We start from the raw sequence: 11,490 nt of genomic DNA, 5'->3' as shown, positions 1-11,490 counted from the left end.
TCATCAAATCGTGTTTAAAATGAAGCTAACATATTGGTTTTCTAAGGGCAAAGCCAGGATTTTTTTGGGGGGGGGGGGGGAAGAGGGAGAGAGAGACTCTTAAACAGGTTCCAAGTCCAGCACAGAGCCTGACGTGGGGCTTGATCTCACAATCCTGAGATCATGACCTGAGTTGAAATCGAGAATTAGATGCTTGACTGACTGGGCCACCCAGGCGCCCCAAAGCCAATTTTTTATAATCAAAATAATTTATGGGAGAGCTAAAACAAATCATTTTTAAATTTAAAAAATTAATTTGGAAAATTAATTATAGGAATAAGGACCTTAAAATCCATTTTGTATTGATCCTTTACCAAGATTGTTCTTTAAGATGCTGTTCTGAACGTTGAATCATGGACATTCCCATCTGAACTGCTTTGATTCCCAACCTACTGTTTGGTTGCTTCTCTCCAATCTATTATCATTTATACTTCTGTTTTTAATTATGGCAACTCCACAGTTACTTACCTACCGGTTGTCATGTATCAAGCGCATTAGGACTGTCTAGCATGCGTCTGAAAATGGTGCATGGATTCCTCATCCAAGACAATGGTCTTCACTTCCTCAGACTTCAGAGCATCTACGCAGTGCACTGTGGTTGGTGGTGCTGAGGGCAGTCGCGCTGCTCCTCACAACGTTCACGTTCACAAGAGGAACTATGGTGTGATAAGCAAAGGCTCTGTGGGCTGGGAATCAAGGCTCTGAGTTTGGGTTCCAATGACATCACCCTAGGCCAACGACTTGCGTCTTTGAGCCCCAGTGTCTTCATTTGTAAAAGGACATCTGCTCTGCTTAGTTCACAAATATTCTGTTGTGAGCATCAGATCATATGATTCATTGTAACCTGAAAACAAAAGTGCTAAACAAATGTCAGGGATTCTTAATAAGTCCCTTAATCTCATTTTGTACCTGTTTTCTCCTTTTTCAAATTAGGATAATTAACCTACTCAATACTCACTTTCTGGCCTGAGGCAAGAATTGTAAAATGACCGATTTTGCTTTGAGCTTATGAGTAGTAGTTCGATTCCTGAGAAGAGTCTTGTCCTCCACAGCCACGAGCACCTGAGAGCTCGTTACCGAGAACGGAGAGCTTGGATTCGGGAGAAGAATATGGTTGGAAAGACAGTACTTAAAGGAAGGAAAAGGGTATTGTTAGAGTAGTTTGAGGAATGACAGACACCTCTGAAGAATCTTCAGGGTAACCCTGGGTAAGGATGCACCTAATGGCCATGCCCGGAGTCAGGGTTCAGAAGCAGGGGCGGGCTCCTGGGGGGCATAATTGTGTCCTTCTTTTCTAGTGTGAGCTTAGTGCTAAGAAGGGGCGGGAAGATGGATGCCAGTAAGTGAAGTAGGAAGAACATGTTGCATTTATAAATGCTGAAAATGTCCCAGTGAATCAAACTCCTATTGTTTCTTTTCCTTTGATAAATGATTGCATTATGGGGGAGTAAGGTTTATTTTAGCACAAATTCTGATCTTTTGTAGCTTTAGAGTTGTTTCAAACAATATGCTTAATTGAGAATAAGCCCACCAACATTTGGCTAAAACATTTTTAATATTTGAAAGCAGTTTGTTTTTATTTACATTTGTATTTATTAGTGAAAATTATGATCTGTAGAATTTTATATCCATGCAACATTAATAAAGCATCGATAAAATGAATGAATTTTCATGAAATAATTTCTGTACCAAATTTTCTCTGGAAAAGGGAGCTTTTTAACTAAAGTCTTATCTAGGTTAACCTGTATATAACTAGATACTCTTACATTTTTGATAGAAAACATTATTGTATACTCAAAATGAAACAGTGGGGAGTATGGTAACGCTCTCAACCTGGCCCATTTTCTGAGGCTGGACATTCAAATCCCTCTGCAATCTGATGGGGGTGGTCTCCTCCCTAGACAAAGGTTACCCATAGTAAGATGTATCCTGGGGTTTCCTGAGGCAATGTGACTTGAGCTGAAGACACAAAGATGAATAATGGTGTGTCCCTATAATCTAACACTCAATATAACAGGTGTGACTAAGAGACTGGAACAGGGTGTACATGGCTCACTTAGCCTGGGAGTTCAGGAAAAGCTTCCTTAAGGAGAGGACAGCTGAGCTGAATCTTGAGTGGTAAGTAGGAACTTGCCAGATCAAGGAAAGCAGGGAGGTGGGAACAACATGAACACAGGTAGAGAGGATCTGTAGCTCTGGGCAAGACTTAGAGAGTTCCAGATGTGGTGGTGGAAAGCCAGCACCCCCTGATTCATGGCCTTTTCAGGTCTCCTTGGAATATGTACTGTGCAGGAACACACACACACACACACACACACACCCCACTGTAACAGCACTGGAAATCAGTACGGTTTTAACCTGCCAGATTCTAGAAGTAATTTTCACTAAGCCAAACTGGGCTGAATCCGATGAAGAAAGGAGGATAATTCAGAGAGAAAAGACAGTAGGAAATCCCCTGCCCGCCCCCCCCTCCCCCCCGCCCCATCCCATGTCCACCTGTCTCCCTGCACATCCTTGTCATAGAAAATAAGCCCCACAGACTCAGAAACTAGAAAGAAAGGCTTCGTGGTTTATAAAAACTGCAAGGGCAATGCTAAGAGTGAACCCTGAGGCAAACTAGGGACTTTGGACGATTGGGCTGTGCCGGGCGTGGATTCACGGATTGTACAGACTTGCCGCTCCGGTGGGGGCTGCGCCCAGTGCGTGGGAGGGGGGGGCTGCGCATGGTGGGGGGCCTGCGCATGGTGGGGGGCGCTGCGCCCGGTAAGGGGCCTGCGCGTGTGGGGAGGCAGAGGGCACAGGGCAGCTCCGTACCTGCAAGTCCATTTCGATGTGAACCTAAAACTGTTCTAAGAAGACGGTTAACAAAAACTGGAGGGCAGGAAGAGAGGAGGGGCGCGTTCACCCGTCAGAGGTTGGGAACCCCGTGCCCCAGCTTCGTTCATCAGATTTACAGACTCTATTTTGTATGAAACCACTACCTAAGGCGCTGCCTGAAGGGAGGCTCCTAATACAAAGGCTAGAGGAGCCGCCTGCCCAGCCCTCGGGAGGGGGGAGGCCAACCTTGTAATCCTAAATTAGCAAACTTCAAGAAGGCTGTTTCAAAAGAGGGCTGATAATATGCTTCTGAAAGCGTCACCGTGGCCAACAAAACATGAGGAATCTTTCATTCTCTTAAGGCTGCAGCTGTTTTCCCTCTCCACTCACTGCTGTTTTACGGGGATGTGCAGATTTTCAGCCTGTGTCCCCCCTCCCCAAGCTACCCAGGAACACAGCACGCAGTTTGATAGCTGCTCTCTCGGGGTGGGGGCAGGCCAGTCGCCACCACTTCCAACATCGCTAGCGATGCTCCTTTATTTGCAGCCTTTACGGAACTATCACAGTTCACAAGGACAGGGGGCTGGCAGAGGCTTACTCCCAGCCAGCATTTAAAGATGCTGAGTCCATGATTAAATCACGGATAGGAAGTGCCCTCAGCAGTGATAACTGACGATGAACCTGGCTGATGGCAAAAGGAAGGAAGGACAGAAGGAAGGAGAAAAGGAAGGAAGGAAGGAAGGGAAGAAGGAAGGAAAAAGAAGGAAGGAAGGAAGGAAGGAGGGAGAAAAGGAAGGAAGGAAGGAAAAGAAGGAAGGAAGGAGGGAGGAAAGGAAGGAAGAAAAGGAAGGAGGGAAGGAAGAGGGAGGGAAGAAAAGACGCTGAGTGTAGAAGAGCAGTGGGGACGACATCTTCTAAGACAAGCATATGTGACCTTGCACAGATTATTTCCCCTCTCAGAACCCGTTTCTTCATCTACAAAATAGACTTCAAAGGATGTGTATCTGGAATATTTAAAGAATATTTAAAACTCAAGAAAAGGAAAAAAAGTGGGTAAAAATCTAACCAGGTACTTCATCAAAGAATATATCTATAGATGGTGTATCAGTTTGCTAAGGTTCCAATGACAAAGTACCCCAGGCTGGGGGGCTTAGACAACAGACAGTACGCTCTCACAGCTCTGGAGGCTGGAAGTCTGAGATCAAGGTGTCGGCAAAGTCGGCTCCTTCTGAGGGCTGAGAGGGAGAACCTGCTCTCTTCCTCTCTTCCAGCTTCTGGAGTTTTGCCAGCAATCTCCTGTTGCCCAGCTCATACATTTCTGCCTTTGCCTTCACATGGGATGCCCCCTGTGTACAAGCATCTGTGTCCAAATCTCCCTTTTATATGCATGCCAGCCATCCTGGAGTTCACAGACCTGGGACTTTCCCTAATGTCAGCTACCCTAGGGATCCCATCCTAACTGGATTATCTGCAAAGGCCCTATTTCCAAATAAGGTCATATTCTGGGAGTTAGAAGCTTTTTGAAGGGGGGTCATAATTCAACCCACAAGAGATGGCAAATAAGCACGCAAAAGGTAATATCATTAGTCATTAGGGAAATTCAAATTAAAACTACAATGAGACATAACAACATGCCTATCAGAATGGCTACAAAAGATAACACACACACACAGACCTGACAATCCAGGCAGTTTGGAAAATCGCTTGTAAGGGTAAACATACACATACATCTCACAAGGCCACAGAGAAGGAGGACGAGGGAATTTTAGGGGGTGATGGAAGTGTTGTGTAGGAAACTGTGTTGGTAAGCAACTCTCTGGACTCGTCATAACTCTTAGAACTGGAAACCACAGAGTCAATTTTACTGCCCATAACATTACAGACACCATCCCCCAGGATGCGGGGAGAACCTGGGAAGGAAGGCAGACCGTGACGGGTGAGTGTAAGCGTAACCACACAGAGGAGGGTGGGAGGAGAGGGATGACCTAAGTAATTTTGGGAAAGAGTGTTCTGACTGAACTCTCTAAAGCTATAGATTAAAAGCATCTTATACAAACACTGTAATCCAGCTGCTAAATTGTTTTTCTGTCACAGGGTTATGGGAAACCGAGAAAATGTATTGTAGATCATGAGAGCCAGGCTTCTCACTGTCACAGAAATTAGCTACAAATAAGAAAAAGGTATTGACTATAGTAATGACCCTACAGTGTGGATTGACGTGAGGTTTCAGGATGAATTCACAGATGCAGAAATAAATAGATGTGTGTGTGTGCGTGCATGCATGTGCATGCATGGGTTAGTATACATGCAGTCAATCAAAGAACCTCCCAATGGGCAAAGCTGGAATGATCTGAGCAACAAAACAATGACAGTTTGGATTTTAACTCAAACAAAGTGTATATATATATATTTGGATTTTAACTCAAAGTATATGTGTATACATATCTATATATCTATATCTATATGTATATATATAACCTGGAGTCCATACTGATATAAATAAATAAATGGGAGAGAAGACACAGCTCTTCCTTACAGGATTCCAATTACCAAAAGTAAAAGGAATGAAGAAAACAGAAACTCACCCCTGGAACATCATTATTGTAGGCACAACCCAGAGGATGCTATAAAACTAGGGGGCAAAATTTTAAGGAGAAACAGAGTATTTGCACAGTCTCTAAGTATTGCCTCCAAAATACATATATATTAATTACTAAGAGGAAAATAGTAACTTAGTAGAGAAGAAACCTGGCAGAAACCACCTTAACCAAGGATCAAGGTAAACATCACCAGTAAGAGGACATACTGACACCATGTTCCCCCTGATACTGCACAGTCAGAAGGGCAACAATGCACAACCTTACTCTAAACGTGAGAAAATATCAGATCATCTCAAATAGAGGGACACTCAAAAAAATCCCTGGCCAGTGTCATCGTCAAAATTGCCACGGTCATGAAAGACAAGAAAACTGAAGCATCACAGTTTGGAGCCTTAAAGAGGCATGGCATTGTGGGATCCTGGATCAGAACCCAGGGCAGAACAAAGGACAATAGTGGGAAAATGGTGAAATCCCAATAAAGTCTGCAGTTAATAGGGTTATACCAATGTCGATTTCTTTTTTTTTTTAAGTTTTTATTTAAATTCCAGTTCACATACAGTGTAATATTAGTTTCAGGTGTACAATATGGTGATTCAACACTTCCATACATCACCCGGTGCTCATCAGAACAAGTGCCCTCCTTCATCCCCATCACCTCTTTCCCCCCTCCCCCACCCACCTCCCCTCTGGTCACCAGCCGGTGTGTTCTCTAGAGTTAAGAGTCTGTTTCTGGGCTTGCCTCCCTCTCTCCCTCTTTTTTTGTCCTTTGCTCATTTGTTTTGTTTCTTAAATTTCACATATGAGTGAGATCATATGGTATTTGTCTCTCTCTGATTGGCATTTCACTTAGCATAATACTCTCTAGCTCCATCCATGTTATTGCAAGTGACAGGATTTCATTCTTTCTTTATGGCTGAATAATATTCCATTATATATATATGATACACCTTCTTTATCCATTCATCAGTCCATGGACACTTGGGCTGTTTCCATAATTTGGCTATTGTAGATAATGATGCTCTAAACATTGGGGTGCATGTGCCCCCTTTGAATCAGTATTTCTGTATTCTTTGGGTAAATACCCAGTAGTACATTTGCTGGATCATAGGATAGTTCTAATTTTAACTTTCTGAGGAACCTTTGCACTATTTTCCACGGTGGCTGCCCCAGTTGCATTCCCACCAACAGTGCAAGAGGGTTCCCCTTTCTCCACATCCTCGCCAACATTTATTGTTTCTCGTGTTGCTGATTTTAGCCATTCTGACCGGTGTGAAGTGTGATATCTCACTGTAGTTTTGATTTGCGTTTCCCTGATGATGAGTGATGTTGAGCATATTTTCATGTGTCTGTTGGCCATCTGGATGTCTTCTTTGGAGAAATGTCTGTTCATTTTTTCTGACCATTTTGTAAATTGCATTATTCATTTTTGGGGTGTTGAGTTTTTGTAAGTTCTTTATATATTTTGGATACTAACCCTTTATCAGATATGTCATAGGCAAATATCTTCTCCTATTCCACAGGTTGCCTTTTAGTTTTGTTGATTATTTCCTTCGCTGTGCAAAAACTTTTCATTTTGATGAAGTCCCATTAATTTATTTTTGCTTTTGTTTCCCTTACCTCAGAAGACAGATCTAGAAAGAAGTTGCTATGACCAACATCAAAGAAGTTACTGCCTATGTTCTCTTCTAGGATTTTAATAGTTTTAGTTGTCTTATTTAGGTCTTTAATCCATTTGAATTTATTTTTGTGTCTGGTGTAAGAAAGTGGTCCAGTTTCACTCTTCTGCATGTGGCTGTCCAGTTTTCCCAACACCATTTATTGAAGAGACTCTCTTTTTTCCATTGGACATTCTTTCCCACTTTGTCAAAGATGAGTTGGCCATAGAGTTGTGGGTCCATTTCTGGGTTTTCTATTCTGTTTCATTAATCTATGTGTCTATTCTTGTGCCAGTAGCAATTTCGGAGTTTTAATCACTGTATTTGGCTATGTAACACGTTAAGGTTAAGTTAGGTGAAGGGTATACCAGAATTCCCTGCAGTGCTTTTGTAACTCTTCCATATGTCTTAGTCATCTCAGTATAAGAAGCTTAAAAAAATAGTTTGACTTGTTCTGCCTAGCTCATTAGGTTTGTCTTTTCAAATCTAGCCATCCATCCACCATCTATTGATAAATTTACTTATAATTTTTGAGGTCATTCTGCACAACTGACAATATGTTAGATGCCAGGGACTGGATGATGCTCCCGCCTTGGCAGAGCTCCGGGTTCAGTAAAGAGCTGTGGAATGTCGCCCAAAGCTTGACAAGGGGAACCACCCTGAATTGAGGAGCCGTGCTGGAATCCCTGCCTTGATGAAACCTTTCCTCTCTTTGCATTTGGGAATTAGGGCTTGTTGCAAACTTCTCCTATCCTTTGTTTATTACGAAGAAAAGCCTGGGGATAATCTCTCCTTATATTTTCCTAGAATGACTTTTTCACCTTTTTCCTAGTTGATATGTAAGAAATAGAGTATTTGGGTATTTACCCCATCACACTGTACCTGAGAGGACCCAAGCCTTACATTAGTGCCTAGAGAGGAGAATCTGGATTTTTCATTATTCTTGCATAGTTACTGAAGATCACAAAGTATTTCAGACTGCCAAGAAAATAGTGGGGAGTTCCTAGGGAAATTTCTCCAAGTTGGAAATGACATCTCTCATATATCCTCTCTCTCGGTAATGCTCTCCACTCCTTGTAACCCATGTAGGCCTTAGTTTGAGAGAGGGAGGGAGAGAGAGAAAGAAAGAGAGAGGAGAGAGAGAACAAAAGGGAAGAAAAGAGAAAAGAGGAAGGAGGGAGGGAAGGGAAAGAAAGAGAGAGAGAAAGAAAAAGAAAAGGAAGGGAGGAAGGAAGGAGGGAAGGAAGGAAAGTAGGAAGGAAGGGAGGGAGGGAGGGAAGGAGTGAAGAGAGGAGGGAGAGAGGAAGGGAAGGAGTGAAGAGAGGAGGGAGAGAGGAAGGGAAGGAGGGAAGGAAGAAAAGAAGAAGGAAGGGAGGGAGGAAGGGAAGATAAAACTACACTTTTAGACATCTGAGGTGTTCGATTGCTTATCTCCCCTGTGGCTCACCCTCATGAGGTTAACAGAGTCTCACAGGTAACTGTACAATGATTGATTTTTCTTCAACAAATGACCTTAGAAACTCCAAGGCCCAAGACAAATGGAGGGGAATCTCAAGTTCAATAACATGAATGTTGTCTGTAAAGACTTGCTGTCAATCTTGAAGCACTATACACATGGTTGGAACACAGAGGAAGGGCTTACTCACCAACTGCTGCCAAAACATCTTCAGGCGCAGACATCTCAAGTCAGTCCCTAAACTCCTCATAATGGCCCCAATTAGTACCTCCTGCTCTCCTACCATGACCTACTTCTACACCTGTCTCAGGCTGTCCATCTGGGACTTCTTTCCAGCCCCTCTGTCCTTGACATTAACTACAGTTCCCAGGGTGTAAATGATTGGGATAAGGGAGTCAGAGGGAATCTCTGGGTGATCCGCCCTGAATCTTGTCTCCCACACATCATAGGACAGCCAGCGAGCCCATCAGGGCTGCTCCTGGACTCCCAAGGAGGCAGCCACGGTGACAACGGCCAAGGCTTCCAGAAACAACACAAATAACATCCACGTTCATGAGGATGCCACTAAATAATCAAAGTAAATTTATTTCTGAATTGCTTAAGAGTCATGAAAGAAACATTAACTCTTATAGAAACAGTAGTAAAATACAGTACACAGGAGTGTCACTTGAACGATACCAAGACGAAAGTACAATAGCAAATGAAAGATGGCGACTTTACCTTTAAACACAAAGGTGAAGCAATTTAATAGGAAATTTTGTTGATAAGAAAAAAATATATGTCCCACGTCTTTATTACATACTGTACAAAATAAAATATTGCACCTTTAAGTCATATAATAAATATATACAGAGAATATTTTACAAATGATCTTTCTTTTAATTTCAAAACCCTCCACAATCAGGTGTGACTGATGATCAGCACCCCACGGGCTGTGTGTGCCCTTCCCGTCCCCCTCCGTCCCGGCCGCCGAACCCTCCGCGTACAGTAGTGCTCATTGAAAGTGTCAGTGAGGCTGAAGTTAGAACATGACAGCTGGTGCTCAGAACATATGGCAGAGAGACTCACAGCAAGCTTGCCCACAGACAAATCCAAAGCCCAAACGCGCTGTTCGCTTCTTCGTGATCAGGGACTCGGTCCAGCACCACCTGCTTCAGGTGCCGCCGTGGCCACCAGGCTGTCGGCAGCGTGTGCGCAGGCAGCTAGAATGCTGATGGAGGAAGGCCAGCTGCACCCTCGGGTCGTGTGCCATCGAAAGCCATAAGCGGTGGGATGTTAGGGGACGTGCTCCAGAACCGAATCAGCATCAGAACATCACCATTTCACACAAGCCCCAGACTCCTTCAGCAGAAACAATTTACTCCCAATTTACCCTCCACCCTGACACAGTATCAACACCAGCACTGACCCCGCTCTGAATGCGACCCAACGCAACCCAACTTGGCCTTCTCGCTAACCGCCAACACCAACTCTCGCCTTAACCCTAACATACCTTCTACTCTCACCTCACCCGATCCTAAAACTGAAACGAGCCCTAAACTTACTCACCAAATCCTAACTCTGACCCCTAGCCCTCCTGTAACTTCTAGCCTAACCCACATTCACTTTGGATTTACTGACAAATCGGTCTGAATTAAAACAATTATTCACGGTAAACAATTCTTTTTGACCACCAGGTTTCCTATTTAGAACTTTCTTGTAATCTTCAGGATTATAAGAAATACAAATCCTGAAACAAAAAATCCTCAGGAGTACTATTTCATGCATAAATTAGGTCTAACAAGGCTTCGGTTTTCTGCGTGTGTGCAAGAGAATAGTGCTTAGGAAAATTTCATTCACAGCTCTTAAAAGAAAGCTTTGAATACACTTCAAAATCAGTAGAAAAGGTGAACTTTCCCTCTCCTTTGATTTCCGAGGCACCTCATTTGGTCACAGATAGATCCCCATGGTTGTGAAAATGGCAGCAACATTTAGTTTGTGCTTTTTGTCCCCGGGTTCTGTAAGAGCAAGGACAAGATGCCACCACCGCCCTCCTCGCCCCCAGGGTCCTCGGATCAGTCAGTGCTGTGAGCCCGTCCAGAACGACGGCCTCTTCTTCACAGACCAGACTTAAGGACCCATAAAAATGCATGCCCTTCACACCATCTTAACTACTACTGGCCAGAGCTTCTGAAGTGTAGCTGCCTCACAAACCTGTTGAAACCCCAAAACTCGAGAGAAGAGGAAGCCATCGGCGGCTGCGCGTCCCTCATGTCTTCAGGACGTCCTACCCTCCGCGGGTCTACAGGTCACAGGACAAGCAGGCCTGTGACAACACACTGGGGATCCGGGCGGTTTCCTGATCAGAAGGACATGGGGAGAGTGCCAAGGACAAGGGCATGCCTGCTAAGGTATTTCTGATGGTCCCGGAAGAGGTCACCTCAAAGAGCTGGGATTGAAAACCGGCCACGGGGAAAGCAACAGGACGACGTCCCACCAGTGGTGAGTCTGCACCAACCCCTGAACGCGGAATCTAGAGTTCTGAAAGAAATCACACGTTCCTGAACCAGCTACGTGGGGGAAAAGAGCTTTGACGCTTTGGTTCTGTCTTCACAGCAGCATTACGACCCCCGGCCACAGGTTTACCCTTCTTGACAAGACTGGCAGCACCTCTGTTTGTAGAGATCTAGCGAACACAAACTGAGATGCTTTACAAACATACAGTAGTGAGCTGTGTCCGAGCAGTCTCCTGCAAAAAAGAAAAAAAAAAAAAACAACAAACAGACATCCATCGAACACACAGCTCATTAGAGACGGAGTTAAAAAAAAATAAAAAAAGAAAAAGAAAACCTTTGAGTTTAAGACAAGCCTACACTGCGATCCCGGAGTGAGCTGCAGAAACCAGGCTTGGATTTGCGGCCCAGGGAATATAGTTGGGGGGGGG

General features: G+C 44.0%; 1 protein-coding gene and 1 non-coding gene across 2 annotated transcripts in view; one reads left to right on the top strand and one right to left on the bottom strand.

The window, feature by feature from the left end:
• The first annotated feature begins 3,480 nt into the window (after positions 1 to 3,480).
• Positions 3,481 to 3,547, top strand: LOC123325928. The gene has a single exon (XR_006540761.1). It is a non-coding gene; the product is annotated as a small nucleolar RNA SNORD49 (small nucleolar RNA).
• Positions 3,548 to 11,073: 7,526 nt separating this feature from the next.
• ADAMTSL3 (ADAMTS like 3) overlaps positions 11,074 to 11,490 on the bottom strand; it is a 343,828-nt gene continuing 343,411 nt past the window's right edge. The window contains exon 29 of the mRNA XM_021680458.1: positions 11,074 to 11,295. Coding sequence (XP_021536133.1) covers positions 11,189 to 11,295 — 107 coding nt within the window. The 3' untranslated portion in view covers positions 11,074 to 11,188. The remainder of the gene's footprint in view (positions 11,296 to 11,490) is intronic.

The sequence above is a fragment of the Neomonachus schauinslandi genome, chromosome 9, assembly GCF_002201575.2.
Source record: "Neomonachus schauinslandi chromosome 9, ASM220157v2, whole genome shotgun sequence".
Lineage (NCBI taxonomy): Eukaryota > Metazoa > Chordata > Mammalia > Carnivora > Phocidae > Neomonachus > Neomonachus schauinslandi.
The sequence above is the reverse complement of the archived record's forward strand: the minus strand, read 5'-3'. Positions and strand labels throughout refer to the sequence as shown.